Genomic DNA, 20,113 nt, shown 5'->3' with positions numbered 1-20,113 from the left:
CTTAATTGATTATGACATTATATTATAAATATTTGAATTACTAATTTACTACATAAATATTAGCATAATACTTAATTAAATGATTAGATATTTAATTAGTTATAACATTACATTATAAATTTACAGTACGATTACTTAATTAATTGTAACAATAATTAAATGATTACTTAATTAATTACAGTATTTTATTATAAATAAATAAATTATAATATTATCTTAAAGATTTATAGTATGATTACTTAATTCATTGTAACATTTTATTATAGTATGATTAGATAATTAATTATAACACTACATAAGTAGATGATTATTTAATTGATTATGATATTATATTATAAACATTAATTATAACATTACATTATAAACAAATGATTACTTAATTAAATGATTAGAAATTTAATTAATTAAGCATTACATTATAGTTAAATAATTACTTAGTTAAATTATAACATTATTACATTACATTATATTATGATCACTTAATTAATTATAACATTGCATAGCTAAATGATTACTTAATTAGTTATAAATTTATAATATTACATTATAAACATTAGTAATTTATTATATTATTACATAATTTAATTAAATGATTAAAAATTTAATAAATTATAATATTACATTAAAGATTTATAGAATGATTACTTAATTCACTATAACATTACATAATTAAATAATTACTTAATTGATTATGGTATTATATTATAAACATTAGTAATTACTAATTTACTACATAAACATTAGCACAATACTCAATTAAATGATTAGAAATTTAATTAATTATAACATTATATTATAAATTTATAGTACGATTACTTAATTAATTGTAACATTACATTATAATTAAATGATTACTTAATTAATTATAATATTTTATTATAAAAAAATTAATTATAATATTATATTAAAGATTTATAGTATGATTACTTAATTCATTATAGTATGATTACATAATTAATTATAACATTATATTATAAATAAGTGATTACTTAATTAAATGATTAGAAATTTAATTAATTAAGCATTATATTATAGTTAAATAATTACTTAATCAAATTATAACATTATTACATTACATTATATTATGATCACTTAATTAATTATAGCATTATATAGTTAAATGATTACTTAATTAGTTATAAATCTATAACATTACATTATAAACACTAGTAATTTACTAAATTATTACATTACTTAATTGAATGATTAAAAATTTAATTAATTATAACATTACATTATAGAGTTATAGGATGATTACTTAATCAATTATAACATTTCATTATAGATTTATAGTATGATTACTTAATCAATTATAACATTCCTAAACATTAGTAAATTAATTAAATGATTAGAAATTTAATTAATTACAATATTAAATTATAGATTTATAATATGATTACTTAATTCATTATAACATTACATTATAGTATGATCACATAATTAATTATAACATTATATAATTAAATTATTACTTAATTGATTATGACATTATATTATAAACATCACTAATTTACTACGTAAATATTAGCATAATACTTAATTAAATAATTAGAAATTTAATTAATTATAACATATTAACATTACATTATTAATTTATAGTACAATTACTTAATTAATTGTAATATTATATTATAAACAAATGATTACTTAATTAAATTATTACGTAATTAATTATAACACTATTACATTACATTATATTATGATCACTTAATTAATTATAGCATTATATAATTAAATGATTACTTAATTAATTATAAATTTATAACATTACATTATAAACATTATTAATTTGCTACATTAGTCATTAGTACATTACTTAATTAAATGGTTAAAAAATCTAATTAATTGTAATATTATATTATAAATTTATAGTATGATTACTTAATTAATTATAACATTACATTATAAACATTAGTACAATATTTAATTAAATAATTAGAAATTTAATTAATTATAACATTATATTATAAATGTATAGTATGATTACTTAATTAATTATAACATTACATTATAATTAAATAATTACTTAATTAATTACAATATTATTATATTACATTATAAACATTAACAATTTATAACATTAAATTAACAATTTACAGATGAATAGTTGTTTGTGTCTTGGTTTTGATTGAGAAATTTTATGTGAATTGATTGAATTCAAGTGTTTTCTAGAGGTTAGAGGATTTATGAGTTACATTGGACACAAATGAATGAGTAATCAAAATTCGTTAGGCGTGTATTTATAAACTTTTAAGGTATTTTTGTCGTTTTTTAAACTAATGGGGGGTAATTGATTTTTTATAGGGTACGGGAAAGGAACTGGAACCTGCATTTTAGATTTCGGTTCCTTGAATTTGAGAACCTATAGCGTACGGTTCCAGTTTCGGTTCCTTTTTCTGGGAACCTGCACTGTGCGATTCCGGTTTTGGTTCCCCCGAAAAATGCAGGGTACCCGGAACCGCTCACCCTTACATTGTGTAGTAAATTCATCTTTCATGGCTTCTTTCCATTTTGGATGATTTAGAGCATCTTGAGTGCATGATGGAGTTAGGACAATGTCAGAAGTCACTTGGAAGACCTTAGGCTTATAAATTCCAGCCTTGGCTCTTGTCACCATGTGGTGTGTGTTTTTGGGAGCTTCTCCTTGAGTGGTTTCATTAGATTCTACTGGTTCATCATTGATTTCGGGAGCTTGATCATTGTCTAGAGGATTAGATTGAGCTTGATTAGATAGGTTATCATAATTTTGAGACAAAGAAGGTGATGAACTTACTGGAGGAGTTGCCGTTGGTGGATTGCTCACTGTTGAACCATCACACTAGTGGAGATTCATGCTATTGCAGGTTGTTAGGAATTGGGTGGTAAGGGTTGTGTTTGAAATGTTGTTCAAACTTTGTGGCAGCTTGTTCATGATTTTGTTGAAGGGAAAGTCATGTTCATCAAAAACCACATCTCTAGAGATGTAAACTCTACCAGTTTCATGCAAGCACATGAAACCTTTGTGGTTTGGGTTGTAGCCAATGAAGATACACTTGCTGGTGTGGAAACCAAACTTGTGTCTATTGTAGGCTCTCAGGTATGGATAGCAAGCACATCCGAAGCACCTAAAGAAGCTGTAATCAGGTCTACTTTGAGTAAGTTTTTCATAGGGTGATAGATTGTCAATGATTGGAGAAGGCATTCTGTTCATGAGGTATGCAAAGATAAGGAAAGCTTCCCAGCAATAATCCAAAGGCATGCTAGCTTAGGCTAAGAGGGTTAGACCAGTTTCTACAAGGTGCCTATGTTTCCTTTCTATTTTTCCATTTTGATAGTGAGTGTGTGGGGAAGAGAATCTATGGACAATTCCATTTTCTTTGAGAAAATGAGAAAAGGCAATGAACTCTCCTCCCATATTTGTTTGAATGGTTTTGATAGGTTTGTTGAATTGTTTTTCTGCCATGGTTTTGAATTGTTTAAAAACGTCTAAGGTCTGGAATTTTAGAGTGATAGGATAAAGCCATCTGTATCTTCAGTAATCATCTAGGATACTAAAGTAGTACCTAGCTCCATTGGTTATAGATATGGGTGCTGGACCCCATAGGTCAGCATGAATTAGTACCAGAGGATGACTTTATTTTTTTTTAGAATTAGGGTAGTGAATTTCATGCATTTTCTCTAGCCTACATGCTTGGCAGAAATTTAGATGAGAGGTCTTCTCGGAGTTGTGAATTTTGATGGAGCATGACTTTAGGATATGGTTTAGAGTATTAAGGTTTGGATGTCCAAAACATCTATGTAGTAGGTCAAGTGTGACTTTGTCATTGACATAAGAATTTAAATTAGACAAATTTTCATTAATGTGATCCTTTTCAGGTTTACAATGAGGTGAGACAAGGTTTGTTTCTTTTCCAATAACTAGGAAGGAATTTTGTTGATAATCAACTTCTTGGAAAGCTAAAAGTGAGATAGTACTGGACCTATTTTCCTTAGAATTTTGCAGTCTGGTTCCAATGTGATGGTTCAGCTTGTAGGGTCCTCTTTCAGCCACTCTTTCCGGTAGAGTTGTCCCCTTCTTGTCCTTGATGGAACAATATTTACCATGAAACAATACACATAGATTATTATCAGTGGTGAGTTGAGATACACTCAAAAGATTTTTGGTGTTTTAGGGACAACTAGAATGTTCTTTAGTAGTATAGAAGTAAAGCAAGAAGAGTTTAGGAAGCCCTTACCATAATGAGTTATATTGAGAGCTTAGCCATTTCCCACTATTACCTTCTCTGGTCCTTGGTATTCACTTTTTAGGCTCAAGTTGTTTAAGTCATTGGTGATGTGTGTTGATGCTTCACTGTCCATGTACCATCCTCCTTCACTTGAGAATTTGGATGGTGAAAATGGTTGGTTGGAGGCTGTAGCATAAACTTGATTTGGTTCTCCTTGGTTCTGGTTTGCTGGACTTGGAGGAGCAAAGTTCTTGTCATATCTGTGATAGCAAACATCGACTGAATGGCCATATTTTAGGCACAGCTGACAGGTTGATTTGGTCCCAAAACCATTCCTATTTCCAATATTTTTGGATTTGCCCCTGCCTCTTCCTCTGTTGGCTTGGTTCCTATTGTAGTAATTATGACTTTGTTTAGATGAAAACTGTCTTGGATTGTTACTTTTGGCAAACTGAGCAGAAGGATTTTGTTGCACCTCAAATGTTGAGTTAGTGTTCATCCTTTCCAATCTGGATTCATGATTGAGAAGCAAGGTGTAAGTCTCTTGCAATGAGGGAAAAGTTCTGAGAGAGGTGGTAATTGAGACCACAGTTTCGAACTTAATCCCTAGTTCACCTAATATTTTCAAGATGAGTTCTTCTTCCTGGATAATGTGGCCAGCCAGATTCAGCTCATCTGCAATATCCTTCATTTTGTCAAAAAATTCGGTTATTTTCATTTGCCCTTTTCTAGTGTTTTGGAGCTGAAGTTTCAAGTGAAAAACTCTAGCTTGTGACTCAGCTTCATAGAATTGTTCGAGGCTGTCCCAAACTTCTCGAGAGGTGTTGCACTTGTTGATTTTTCTTAGAATACCATCTGAGATGATGGAAAGCAGCCAACTGACGAGGGTCTGGTCTTGCCTTTTCCAGATTAGATAATTTGGATTTGGTAAATTGATAGTCTCTATTGTCCCTGGACTTGGTGTGAGGAAGGGAGTTGGTTTTGGTTTAGTTCCATCAATCAGGCCCTCAAGATCATTGGCTCTGATCGGAGGTATTACCTGAGTCTTCCATGAAAGATAGTTTTTGAGATCAAGTTTAGTGGGTACAGTGAAGTTGAAATTGGAAGGTTGGAATGTGTTTGAAAGGGTGGTGTTGGTGGTATTTATAGTTTGTGGAGTAGAGGTGTTAGAACCACTAGGAGTGGAGTCTGCCATCTTGTCCTACCTGCTTTGGTACCAAGTGAGAAAAGAGAAAGGAGTACCCAGAGAGAGAGACGTAAGAGTATTAAGCTTGAAATGGAAGATTGTTGTTCATATTACACACCAATTAATTTATACACATTTACATAACTAATTTAGGAAGCTTCCTGATCAATTAACAAAACTTGGTGGGCAAGAACAGTAGTGAGAGAGTGACAGCATAGTAATATAGGATCAGAAGAATCTTAGTTTGTTAGAGAGCTGGCGGATGGAGACGCCTGTGATCACCAGTGTTGTCTCCCTGGTGTGTTGCCATCTGTCCACTGTCCATCTTCTTCACATTCCAAACATCATGCCTATGACACCCAGACAATTAAGAGTTACAACCTGTGTAAGAGATATTCATAGAATTGAATTTATGGTAAATGAAATATTTAAGATCAAAGGAAGGGTTAATTTCTTTTTCATTAAAGAACTAATTAAGGATTCTTTTATAAGTTTTAGTTGGTGGGAGAGTTATAAAAATTGAGACTTTCAATTCTGTCTTTAAATCTTCCACTTCTGTAACGTGCAAGAATTATCACATCTCTTCAACAAGACTTGATTACATCTCTCCAGTTTTGTTTCCTAATTAAAACGTGATGTTTGAATTTATTTGCTTATTCAATTTCCCTAATCAATTCATCTTTTATAAATTCTCTGTGTCAAAATTATCTTCTTACCCAGCTTAACTTAAGAAGAGCAATTACTGAACCATTGCCGATAGCGAACTGGTTTGATTTGGAATCAAAACGTAGGGAGGGAAGTAATAGATATTCTGTACAAATATAACCAAAGAGGTACAAAGAATTCTGTGTACTTTTTTTTGGGTAAGTAAGTTTTTATATCCAAAAAAAGGAGGTTACAAAAGTAATGCAAACAGCTTAAAGGCCAAACAAACTAAAACGACAAAGGCACACATGCCCTGATCATGATAGTACAAAGGCTCAAATAAAGAAAAAAAGGCACAGACTCTCACAAAGGAGCACGCAGGCTTGTAACCAGAAACACAAAAAGAGGCACAAACGCCCAAAGAGAGCACACAGGCTCTACAAAGAAGAAAATGAACAAGAAACTAGGATCGTCGTCCTTTCTTCTTACTCTTCTTACCCTTGGGCATGGGCAGATTTAGAGGACAGGATGATTGGGATTGGAGCAAGGGCCAGCCCATGTCAGAGTGGAGGTCCACTTGACGCCTTCACCGAGGGTAGCATGAACCATGGCTAACGACCCTTATTGGCCATCAATAGAAGACTTATCACTCAAGTGGTCCCTCACTGCCCTTTTAAGGGCTTTGAAGGGTAAAAGATCATGAGGCTCAATAAATGGGTTACCATTTTGGACACCACATTGGTTTCCATTCATAAGCAACTTTGATTTCAGCTAAGAGGTCGAACATACTAACTGTAAATCGATGTAGTATAGGTTTGTCAACATCGATCTCCATGCACACTCGGACATAATTAAGTCGGGTGAACTCACAAGTTGATTGGTCGCAACATAACGGGCGACCAACTACACCGGAAGGAAAGCCCAAACCCTCATGCGACCAAAGAGCAAAGGGCAATCTGTGTATTCTGTGTACTTTCTAGCAACCATATATAGTTTTCTTCTGAAAAGTGCTTCAGATGCCATGTATTCAACCTTGTTCATGCAATAATGTATAATGATAGGATGTTGCATATCATCTGAGAAACAAGGAAAATGCAACTGAAATAGATTGGAAGACAATAAAAAAGTAAGGCAGTCTGAGCCATATGATTCTTCTACTTAGGCAGCTCACACATGGTTTGTCCCACTGTCTCATGCAACTAAATCACCAAGACAAATTTTGTTTTAAGCTTATAAGATAGTCATATGCATCTTCTTGTTACCAGATTGAACATTATATCTGCATTATGTGCTTGACAAAGATGATTTTCAGCCACTAACACTAGCAAATTTGGACCAACATGCCATCAAACTGCCCAGCAGGAAAAACATGAAATTGTTGGGTGTAAGGCTCCACCTGATGTGTCAAATTATAAACACAACTGGCTGAATTGACCAACTACCTAAATTGCTATACTTATCTTCATATCAGATGGCTTTGTCTCCCTTGAGTCCTACATAAGGGTAGCAGCATTAAATAGACTATCTCTAGCATTGTGACTATATAAGAAGGCCCATTTCAGTAGCCTTCAATCCATAGCAAACACAACATTTCAGTGTTCTTTAGATCCAATAAAAGTCTCTCACACAACATAAGATCTTTTTGTCTAGTTAACAAGAAACAACATGATTAGTCCAAAGAAGCTAATCAAATTTGCAAAGAAGTGGCAGAAACTGGCTGCAAGCAAGCGAAAAAGAATCTCATTACCGAGAACCACTGGGGTTGTTGAAGCAGAGAGTTACAGCACATCTTCAATGGCTGAGAAGGGTCATTTTGTTGTATACATTGCTGATCAAAAGCGCTTTGTGATTCCCTTAAAAACAACATCATCAGAGAGCTCTTTGCAATGGCAAAAGATGAGTTTGGACTTCCAAGTGGCGGACCTATCACATTGCCTTGCGAAGCAGTTTTCATGGAGTATGTAGTCTCTTTGATCCAAAGGCATGCAGTAAAAGATTTAGAGAACGCATTGCTCATGTCTTTGGCTATTGGTCGCTGTTTGCCAACTTCAAATCTCCACCAAGTGCAAAGTAACCAACAATCACTACTCTACAGCTTCTAAAGCCAACCATAGTTGGATTTTCGTAAATAGTTCAGAACATTGTACAAAGATAAACTGATATCTTGATATAAACTACCATTCTTTGAGAGGAATTGACTTCCATTCTTTCTTCTAAGCCAATATTTTGTTTAGATGCAGAGAAATATGTGTTCTCTCTCCAGTCTCCACACAGGAATATTCTTGTGGGAAAAGCAAGGAAAAATAAACTACCATTTAATTTAATATTTCAATTCCCAATTTAAAACCTTTAGTTGAAGGAATATGATAGTCCCTCGTGCTAAAGAGACAATTCAAACTCATATCAGCAATAATATAAAGATTATTTGACTTGCCATGGTTCTACTTTGTATGCCAGTTGTGACGAATGAGAATGTGCCTTTCCTATGAGGAATGGGGAAATATCACAAATTAGTAAAGAAAAAAAAAATCAACTTTTTAATTTAAAAATCAACTTTTTAATTTAATCTATAATCATTCTTTAGCAAATATTAGAATAGTACTATCAACTTCAATCCGAAATCTGTTACTTCTTGATGCAGGAGAGTAGATATATAGCTATTTTGGAAATGTCTTGTGATCCAAATCCATAATTGTTCTAGTTTGCAGTTGGCTAGTTCATTTTGATACATAACAATGTTTTAATCCATCAATTTACTGCATAAATAAGCCAACATTAAACATTACTTATTTTTGGTAGAATTTTGGAATTTATTTCATGTAAGAGAGTTCCAACAGGGTATTTCAAACTTCAGTGATAGGATCTTGGCAGCTATATCTTAATTAGGGCTTCGAAATGTCAAATTCTAATTTATGCAAGAAGAAAGAGTAAGATAGCCTATGTGAATTTGAAGCCCAACATCTAAGGTGAATCAGTTTAATTCATCCCAAAAAATCTGAGTAGTTGAACTGCATTTTCCTACTATTAAGTAGAAAAAGAACATTCTTGTTAGATTGATCAAAGTTTGCCCTCCCAATCATGTGCAAGTTCGAGTTTATTTCAGAGAGAGTAAAGTGAATTTCTTCATTGTTCAGCTCAAAAAGTTAACTGTACAAGTGTTAATTACAGCTATATACAATCTGTAGTAACTATGGTTAAGTTAACTATAGTTAAATATTTCTACCTAACCATAATAGCAGTTAACTAACTATAAAACATTTCTTCATTATTCAGCTCAAAAAGTTAACTATACAAGTGTTAATTACAGCTATATACAATCTGCAGTAACTATGGTTAATTTAACCATAGTTAAATATTTCTATATTTCTAACTAACCATAACAGCAGTTAACTTACTATAAAACTAATTAACTACTTTATTAACTAATTGCAACAATTAATCAATAATCCTAATAATCCAAGATCCCCCCTCAAGGTGGTGGGTGATGAATTTCAAGCACCCCCAACTTGGACAATAAATGGCGATGAAGAGAAGTCGGAACAACCTTAGTAAACAAATGAGCAGGCTGCTCTCGCGTGGGAACATGGAGAGGATGCACCAAACCCTCTTTAATCTTTGTACGAACGATGTGGCAATCAATGTGGATGTGCTTCGTCCGTTCATGGAACATAGGATTGGAAGCAATGTGAATGGTTGATTGATTGTCACAGCCAAGGGAAATGAGCAACTCCAGTGAGAAACCAAGATCATGTAGAAGTTGAATAAGCCAAATAATTTCACAAATTGTGGATGCCATGGCACGATATTCAACTTTAGAAGATGATCTAGAAACCATAACTTGACATTTAGATTTCCAGGACAACAAATTTCCAAAGAAAATGCAGAAACCAGTCACTGATTTACGAGTCATAAGGCAGCAAGCCCAATCAGAGTCACAAAATGCTTGAAGATGCAAGGAGTCATGTGCTAGCAAAAATAAGCCCAAACCTGGAGACCCTTTCACATATCTGACAATCTTAAAAGCAGCATGTAGATGTGACTATTTAGGTTTGTGCATAAATTGGCTGGGGAGGTTTACTGCAAAACTGAGATTAGGTCAAGTGAGACAAAATAAAGCAATTTTCCAATCAATTTTTTATTTACCGAGGGATCAACTAAGGTTGGATCCTTTTGGCCAGGAAAGGCTGCATCATACTCTATATTAGTGAATTTTAGATGAGGATCAAGAGGAACCAAAGTTTGTTTGGTAGCAGCTAATCCTGAATCAGCTATTAACTCTAAAGCATATTTCCTTTGACATAGACTTATACCTTTGGAGGATCGAGCAACTTCAAAACCTAAAAAATATCTAAGAGAGCCCAAGTCCTTTAGCTTGAAATGAGAATGTAAGAGATCCTTAGTAGCTTAAATCAGGGAACTGTCACTGCCAGTGATGACCAAGTCATCAACATACGCAAGGAAGATAACAATGTGCCCATTATGTTTCTTAAAAAAGAAGGAGTGATCCATTGGGGATTGTTGAAAACCACCTATCAACAAGGCATTTGTGAGCTAAGAATTCCAGGGCCTGGAGGCTTGTTTTGAGCCATATACAGACTTGTGAAGTTTACAAACTAAGGGCTTGTCAGGTTGATTTGAGAAACCTTGTGGTAAATTCATGTATATTTCCTCTTGAAGATCTCCTTGTAAGAATGCATTATCAACATCTAAGTGAAAAAGAGGCCAACCTTTCATGGATACAATGGCCAAGACTAACCTCACTATCTCCATCTTTACTACAGGAGAAAATGTCTCCTCATAATCAATTCCAACTTGTTGAATAAACCCTTTGGCCACTAACCTAGCCTTATACCTTTCCAAAGTCCCATCGGCATTATACTTAAGCTTATACACCCATTTACACCCTATTGGAATCTTACCAGGAGGCAGGGGAACTAGAGAGCATGTCCCATTTCTTTCCAAAGCTTAATTTTCCTATTGCATAGCTTTAATCCAATTGGGATCTTTGGATGCTTGGGTAAAAGATGTGGGTTTAATGATAGCAGAAATACTGGACATACACTTTTGGTATGTAGAAGAAAGATTAGTATAGGTAATGTAATTGTGTATAGGATAGTTGACAGTAGAGGTCTGATTTGACTTGGACAAAGTAGGACACACAAAATCAGTGGTCCAAATAGGAGGTTTAGTGGGTCTGCTGGACTTTCTAATTTGGTTGTGAGAAGGTAAGGGTATATTAGGCGTAGAAGAGGGTGAATGAGAAACTGAAGAACTAGGTGTAGTTGGTTCTGTCTCATGAAGATCATTTGTAGAAGTGGTATGCAAAATTGAATCAGAGGATGTATTTACTTCTTCTTCCATGAAATTTTCAAGAAGAAATGGAAGTTTAGTGGACTGATGCAAAAGAAAAGGAAAAATGTGCTCATGAAATATAACATCTCAATTGACACATACTATTTTGGAGTGCAAATTATACAGTATATAACCTTTCTTGGTAAAGGAATAGCCAAGAAATACACAAGGAATGGATCTTGGAGAAAACTTATCCTGGACAGGCAGATTTGTAGCATATGCCAAATAGCCAAAAACTTTCAAATGATATAACTTAGGCTTGTCACCATAAAATTTTTCAAAAGGAGAAAAACCATTCAAAACTTTGGTAGGCAATCTATTAATAATATAGGCAACAGCTTTGACTGCATAGCCTCACAAGTAATCTGGAATATGAGATTGAAACTTAAAGGCTCTAGCTATGTTAAGGATGTGTCTGTGCTTGCGTTCTACCACTCCATTTTGCTGTGGAGTGTAGACACAAGTGCTTTGATGTACAATGCCTAAGCTAGACAATAAATCATGACATTGTTGGTTGAAAAATTCCAAGCCATTGTCAGTTTTAATATATTTAGGTGTTTGATTGTATTGATTTTGGACCATATGTAGAAAGCTTTTTAAGGTTTGAAAGACATTAGACTTGAATTGCATAAGAAAGATCCAAGTTGTCCAAGTAAAATCATCAACAATCATAAGAAAAAACCTTGCATTACCCTGGGTTGCAACTCTATAAGGGCCCCAAACATCTAAATGTAGCAGTTCAAAAACATGTGATGTTATTGTTTCACTTAAAGCAAAGGGTAATCTAGTTTGTTTAGCTAAGAGACAAACATCACAATGAAACTTGTGCTTATCATTAAGTCCATGATGTAATGTTTGTAGAATTGGCAAAGATGCATGCCCTGACCTTCTATGCCGGAGAACAATATCTTTAGCTTGAAGAGGTTCTTTTATTGACGAATTAGTAGCTACATTGATAGAATTGCAAACTAACAATTTATGACAATCAGACTTTTGTATGTCTAAGCCCTTTCCTAAAGCTAAAACAAAATCAGGATAAACACAAATTTAATTTTGAAATTGGTATGAAATGATATAGCCCCTGGCATTGTTTACCAATCCCCTTTAGTTTACCACTCCAAAGATCCTGGATAATACAAAAATGTGATGAAACATTGACCGGTAGTAGCCGATTTAGACATTGACATCAAATTGTACTTAAAATCTGGTATGTATAAAACCTTTTCGAGAGACAAATTTTCTTGCAATTTGACAGAACCAACATGTTTAATTGAGGTTTTTGTTCCATTTGGGAGACCTACATAACTAGCTATGGATGGTTTACTAGCAACAAAGGACTCAAAATTTTGGAAATTATGGGTCATATGGTCAATAGCACCAGAATCTAGAATCCAATCATTGGCAGTATTGCAATTTGAGTATAAGGAAACGATTTTACTTGCCAAATTAGCAAATGGTGCTCCCATGTTCTCCTTTCCCAGCAGTTGAAGCAATTGTGCATATTTTTCTGAAGTCAATACATTGCCTAGATTAGCTCCTCCTTTGTTATTGTCGGGTGCAGATTCAGTGTTCAACACTTGCTCCTAACTTGAGTGAACATGATTAGCTTTGACCTTCAACTCTGACTTTCCTTTATTAAACTGGAAATCTGCAGGACAGCCATGCAATTTGTAATAAGTATCCCTTTTATGCCCAGCAATATGACAATAGTCATATTCTATGTAAGGTTTCTTCCCTTTGTATTTCGAATTTTGAGTTTGATTCCTTTGATTCCCTTGTGAGTAAAATGTTGTAGTAACTTCAGTATTATGATTGAATCCAGTCAATACCTTCTGACTCTCATCTTGACTCACTATTGAATAAGCCTGTTTAACTAAGGGCCATCAACAAAGTCTGACTTCACACCAAGGCATATGATTCATTAAGTCCCATTAGGAACTATAATAGCTTTTGTTGGTTGAGATGAGCCAAATAAGCCTTGGCTGACTCACTATCTGGTGGCGATAGACTCACCAATGAACCCAGTTCATCCCACAGAGTTTTCAATTTGTTGTAATAAACTGCAATCGTATTTGTTCCTTGTACCAAATTAGATACCTCTTTGTGAATACCAAACACTCTCGTACCATTGATTTTATTGTATTGTTCTTGAAGATCTTGCTAGACCTGATGAGCACTGGTAGAGTACACAATACTGTTGAATATCTCCTTCGACATAGTGTTAAAAATCCATGCCAAAACTAAGGAGTTACAACGTTCCCACTGTGCATGCAGAGACTCATTGAATTTTGACTTCTCACAAGACCCATCAACAAAGCCCAATTTGTTCTTCACCCTTAGAGAGACTGTTATCGCACGACTCCATATCCCATGATTCTCTATTCCAGTGAGTTGTTTTGAAATCAGAGTAGAACCTGGGGTGTCCAACGGATGAATGTAGAGAGGCGAACCTGAGTCAGTAACATTCGACATCTAGAATCGATTGACTTTAAGATATGTGTAGAAATCAAGCTAATCAAGAATTGATTTAGCCGAAAACCAGTTTAATCAAGGTCAAAATTGATGACAAAGATAGAAGAAATCAACTTAATCGAGAACTGATTTAGTAGAAAACTAGTTTAATCAAGGAAGAAATTGATGACAAAGATCAACCGGTCTTGAAAGATGATACAAATACATCTTCTATTTGAGCTTGATTCTTTGATTGAAGTTTGTCAATTTCGTAGCTTGAAACGCTGCTCTGATGATACCATGTTCGAGTTTATTTTAGAGAGAGTGAAGTGAATTTCTTCATTATTCAGCTCAAAAAGTTAGTTGTACAAGTGTCAATTAGGGCTATATACAATCTGTAGTAACTATGGTTAAGTTAACCATAGTTAAATATTTCTAACTAACCATAACAGTAGTTAACTAACTATAAAACTAATTAACTACTTTATTAACTAATTTCAACAATTAATCAATAATCCTAATAATCCAAGATCAAGTATGTAGACAACCAAGTTTAATCCAACAAAATGCATTATCTCTCATAGTGCCATGTGATGCCTCCTTTATGGAGTACTTAGTTTTGTTAATTGAACGCGATGCAGATAAAGATCTAGAAATCCCTTTGCTGATGTCTTTTGTTACTGGCTGCTGCTTATCACCATCTCTTTTTCACCAGAAGCATACAAACCAGCAAACCACTTGCTTGGGGTTACTGAGTAAATCATACATCTTTGTAAGTATTTGTACACATTGTAAGTATAAAATGTCTCCTCTCTGTAGACAGAAAGGTTTTGTACTCCATGATCAGCGACAGTTACGAAGTTTGATCGGATTTTAAGTTTATAACACATATGTTTATTCTTCAACATTATTTCGCCGCGTCTAGATAAAAACACTTGTAAGTCCACAGGCTGTCTGCAGTGAGTCCAGTGACTACACTAATCAGCAGAAAATTTCTTGTAGAAGATTTAACATAGTAGGAATCTATTAATTTTTGTGGGCAGAAATTGATTCTCCAATGCCAAATCAGAACCTGATTTAAGTAGGCTTGATTGAGCCACAGAAATTTTGCTCAGCAGATTACTAGCATCATGGACCGAACATGTTTGTGTTCTTGTCGCGTACGACTGCAGATCCATAGTGATTACTTCAAAGAAATTGTCATCTTCTTGTATCCTGAATCCTGATTAATAATTACTATATTCAAGTGGTTGAGAGTAATTCGGGTGATTTTGATCTATCACCAAACACAGACCCACTGGGAAGAACTAAACCAATATAGTGCCTTGCAGTGGTCCACCGTGCTTTTAAGCATAACCTATCACACCAACCACCTAAATATTCATTTGCCATTGTATCACATGGTTTTGTATCACATAAGTCCCTGCACTAGGGTAGCAATATTAATGGGACTGTCTCTAGCCTAGTGACCATATAACCAACCCCATTTCGATAGACTTCCATCCAGCAATCACAGCATTTAGTGTTTCAGTATCCTATATTCATTCTCACATTCATTTCAGAATCTTTTTTTCTAATAACAAGAAACAACATGATTAGTCCAAAGAAGCTAATCAAAATGGCAAAGAAGTGGCAGAAAGTGGCTGCTAGTAAGCGGAAAAGAATCTCGTGGCCAAAAGCCACAGGGGTGGTTGATTCAGAAAGTTGCAGCACATCATCAGTAGCTGAGAAGGGTCATTTTGTTGTGTACACGGCTGACTAGAGGCGCTTTGTGATTCCCTTAAAATATCTTAAAAACGACATTATTAGAGAGCTCTTTACAATGGCAGAAGATGAGTTTGGGCTGCCAATCGGCGGACCTATTACATTGCCTTGTGATGCAATTTTCATGGAGTATGCAGTCTCTTTGATCCAAAGGCATGCAACAAAAGATGTTGAGAAGGCGTTGCTCGTGTCTTTAGCTACTGGTCGCTGTTTACCATCTTCACATCTCCATCAGGAGCAAAGTAACCAGCCATCACTAATTTGCAGCTTCTAAAGCCAACCATAGTTGGATATTTGTAAACAGTTTACAACACACTGTAGCAAGATAGTTGATACGTTAATATAAAGTTGATAAAAGTTCCTCCACTTTGTTATTCCTGATATTTACTGAGTTTCATTTTTTTTTTTTTTTAATGAACAAATATTATCCAATGTAACTTGCCCTGCCCTATACAAATCGCTACTGTGATTTCTAACGGTAAATCAAATGAATTCATGCCCAACCAAAAAAAAAAAAAAAATACACCACAATTTTTATTTTGTTTCTCTAGCACACAAAAAACAACATGATCAGTCCAAAAGAATCTCATTAGACTGGCAAGAAAGTGGTAAAAAAATGGCTGCAATAAGGAAGAAAAGAATCGCATTCCCAACCTTAATTTGAGGGATCATGGTTTACCAAAAAAGTTATCTGCCAAACAATTTTCAGTATTGATAGTTCAAACTTCAAAGACAAGAGGACAATTTTCTGTAATCTCAAAAATTTTACACAACGTTACTGACTTTTGAAGATTCATCCAATAAATTTGGTTGGTTTTCCAATCATCTTGGGGCAGTAAAATAACTCCACAATATAAATTTTAAATCTTAGGGCATAATTTTCAGTTTTAATACATTATAATTTAATGTTAAGTATGAAACTGAATTTGTAATTTTTAGTGGGAGAGTTACAAAAGTTGAGACTTCAATTCTGTCTTTGAATCTTCAACTTCGCTAAAGTGCAAGGCTTATCCCATCTCTTCAACAGGACTTGATTACATCTCTTCACTATTGTTTCCTAACGTCTAAAATAGATTAAAAAGTGACCTTGAATTTATTTGCTTATTCAATTTCCTTAATCAATTCATCTTTTATAAGTTGCACATGTGTCAAAATTATCTTCTTACCCAGCTTAACTTAAGAAGAGAAAAAACTGAGCCATTGTCCATGACAAACTGGTTTGATTTGGAATAAAAAATAGGGAGGGAAGTAACAGATATTCTGTACAAATATAACCAAAAAGGTACACAGATTCTGGCAGCTAAATATAGTTTCTGAAAAGTGCTCTCAATTGCCATGTATCCAACCTTATTCCTGAAATAAAGTACAATGATAGGGATGATGCATATCATCTGAGAAACAAGGGAAATGCAGCTGAAATAGATTGGAAGATGATAAAAAATTAGCTGTCTGAGCCACATGATTCTTCTATTTAGGCAGCTCACACATGGTTTGTCCCACTGTTTGATGCAACTAAATCACCAAGACAAATTTTGTTGTAAGCTTATAAGATAGTCACATGCATCTTCATGTTACCAGGTTGACCATTATATCTGCATTATGTGGTCTGTGATTTTGAGCCACTAACACCAGTAGATATGGACCAATAGGCCATCAAACCGCCAGTAGGAAGAACATGAAATTGTTGTGCGCAAGGCTCCACTTGATGTGTAAAATTATAAACACAACCCAGTGAATTGACCAATTGCCTATACAGCTATGCTTAGCTTTCTATCAGATGGTTTTGCCTCCCTTGAGTCCCTACATAAGCGTGGCAGCATTAAGTGGACTGTCTCTAGCCTTGTGACTATATAAAAAAACCAGTTCAGTAGCCTTCAATCCATAGCAAACACAGTATTTCAGTGTTCTTTAGATCCACTTCAATTCTCTCACACAACATAAGATCTGTTTCTCTAGTTATCAAGAAACAACATGATTAGTCCAAAGAAGCTAATCAAATTAGCAAAGAAGTGGCAGAAACTGGCTGCAAGCAAGCGAAAAAGAATCTCATTGCTGAGAACCACTGGGTTGTTGAAGCAGAGAGTTGCAGCACATCTTCAATGGCTGAGAAGGGTCAAGATAGAAGAAATCAACTTAATCGAGAACTGATTTAGCAGAAAACCAGTTTAATCAAGGAAGAAATTGATGACGAAGATCAAACGGTCTTGAAAGATGATACAAATACAGCTTCTATTTGAGCTTGATTTTTTTATTGAAGTTTGTCAATTTCGTAGCTTAAAACGCTGCTCTGATACCATGTTCGAGTTTATTTCAGAGAGAGTAAAGTGAATTTCTTCATTATTCAGCTCAAAAAGTTAATTGTACAAGTGTTAATTAGGGCTATATACAATATGTAGTAACTATGGTTAAGTTAACCATAGTTAAATATTTCTAACTAAGCATAACAGCAGTTAACTAACTATAAACTAATTAACTACTTTATTAACTAATTTCAACAATTAATCAATAATCCTAATAATCCAAGAGCAAGTATATAGACAACCAAGTTTAATCCAACAAAATGCATTATCTCTCATAGTGCCATGTGATGCCTCCTTTATGGAGTACTTAGTTTTGTTAATTGAACGCGATGCAGATAAAGATCTAGAAATCCCTTTGCTGATGTCTTTTGTTACTGGCTGCTGCTTATCACCATCTCTTTTTCACCAGGAGCATACAAACCAGCAAACCACTTGCTTGGGGTTATTGAGTAAATCATACATCTTTGTAAGTATTTGTACACATTGTAAGTATAAAATGTCTCGTCTCTGTAGACAGAAAGGTTTTTTGTACTCCATGATCAGCGACAGTTACGAAGTTTGATCGGATTTTAAGTTTATAACACATATGTTTATTCTTCAACATTATTTCGCCGCGTCTAGACAAAAACAGTTGTAAGTCCACAGGCTGTCTGCAGTGAGTCCAGTGACTACACTAATCAGCAGAAAATTTCTTGTAGAAGATTTAACATGGTAGGAATCTATTAATTTTTGTGGGCAGAAATTGATTCTCCAATGCCAAATCAGAACCTGATTTAAGTAGGCTTGATTGAGCCACAGAAATTTTGTTCAGCAGATTACTAGCATCATGGACCGAACATGTTTGTGTTCTTGTCGCGTACGACTGCAGATCCAGAGTGATTACTTCAAAGAAATTTTCATTTTCTTGTATCCTGAATCCTGATTAATAATTACTATATTCAAGTGGTTGAGAGTGATTCGGGTGATTTTGATCTATCACTAAACACAGATCCACTGGGAAGAACTAAACCAATATAGTGCCCTGCAGTGGTCCACCGTGTTTTTAAGCATAACCTATCACACCAACCACCTAAATATTCATTTGCCATTGTATCACATGGTTTTGTATCACATAAGTACCTGCACTAGGGTAGCAATATTAATGGGATTGTCTCTAGCCTAGTGACCATATAACCAACCCCATTTCGATAGACTTCCATCCAGCAATCACAGCATTTAGTGTTTCAGTATCCTATATTCATTCTCACATTCATTTCAAAATCCTTTTTTCTAATAACAAGAAACAACATGATTAGTCCAAAGAAGCTAATCAAAATGGCAAAGAAGTGGCAGAAAGTGGCTGCTAGTAAGCGGAAAAGAATCTCATTGCCAAAAGCAACAGGGGTGGTTGATTCAGAAAGTTGCAGCACATCATCAGTAGCTGAGAAGGGTCATTTTGTTGTGTACACGGCTGACCAGAGGCGATTTGTGATTCCCTTAAAATATCTTAAAAACGACATTATTAGAGAGCTCTTTACAATGGCAGAAGATGAGTTTGGGCTGCCAATCGGCGGACCTATTACATTGCCTCGTGATGCAATTTTCATGGAGTATGAGTCTCTTGATCAAAGGCATGCAACAAAAGATGTTGAGAAGGCGTTGCTCGTGTCTTAGCTACTGGTCGTGTTTACCATATTCAATCTCCATCAGGAGCAAAAACCAGCCATCACTAATGCAGCTTCTAAAGCCAACCATGTGGATATTGTAAAAAGTTTACAACACAGTAGCAAGATAGTTGATACGTTAATATAAAGTTGATAAAAGTTCCTCACTTTGGTATTCTGATATTTATGAGTTTCATTTTTTTTTTTTTTTTTTAATGAACAAATATTATCCAATGTAACTTGCCATGGCCTATACAAATCGTACTGTGATTTCTAACGGTAAATCAAATGAATTATGCCCAACCAAAAAAAAAAAAAAAAAAATACACCAAATTTTTATTTGTTCTCTAGCACACAAAAACAACATGATCAGTCCAAAAGAATCTCATAGACTGGCAAGAAAGTGGTAAAAAAATGGCTGCAATAAGGAAGAAAAGAATCGCATTCCCAACCTTAATTTGAGGGATCATGGTTTACCAAAAAAGTTATCTGTCAAACAATTTTCAGTATTGTAGTTCAAACTTCAAAGACAAGAGGACAATTTTCTGTAATCTCAAAAATTTTACA

At 34.2% G+C, this 20,113-nt stretch overlaps 1 protein-coding gene and 2 pseudogenes across 1 annotated transcript; all 3 read left to right on the top strand.

Annotated features, from left to right (window-relative positions):
* Positions 1-7,701: 7,701 nt before the first annotated feature.
* Positions 7,702-8,138, top strand: LOC116144004 (annotated as a pseudogene).
* Positions 8,139-15,430: 7,292 nt separating this feature from the next.
* Positions 15,431-15,925, top strand: LOC116144001 (annotated as a pseudogene).
* Positions 15,926-19,190: 3,265 nt separating this feature from the next.
* Positions 19,191-19,556, top strand: LOC116143999 (auxin-responsive protein SAUR68-like). Its single transcript, XM_031429447.1, has one exon. It carries the CDS (start codon positions 19,191-19,193, stop codon positions 19,554-19,556), a length of 366 nt encoding a protein of 121 aa, XP_031285307.1.
* Positions 19,557-20,113: the final 557 nt, after the last annotated feature.

Source organism: Pistacia vera, unplaced genomic scaffold (assembly GCF_008641045.1).
Source record: "Pistacia vera cultivar Batoury unplaced genomic scaffold, PisVer_v2 Contig436, whole genome shotgun sequence".
Lineage (NCBI taxonomy): Eukaryota > Viridiplantae > Streptophyta > Magnoliopsida > Sapindales > Anacardiaceae > Pistacia > Pistacia vera.
This window is presented reverse-complemented; position numbering and strand designations above follow the sequence as displayed.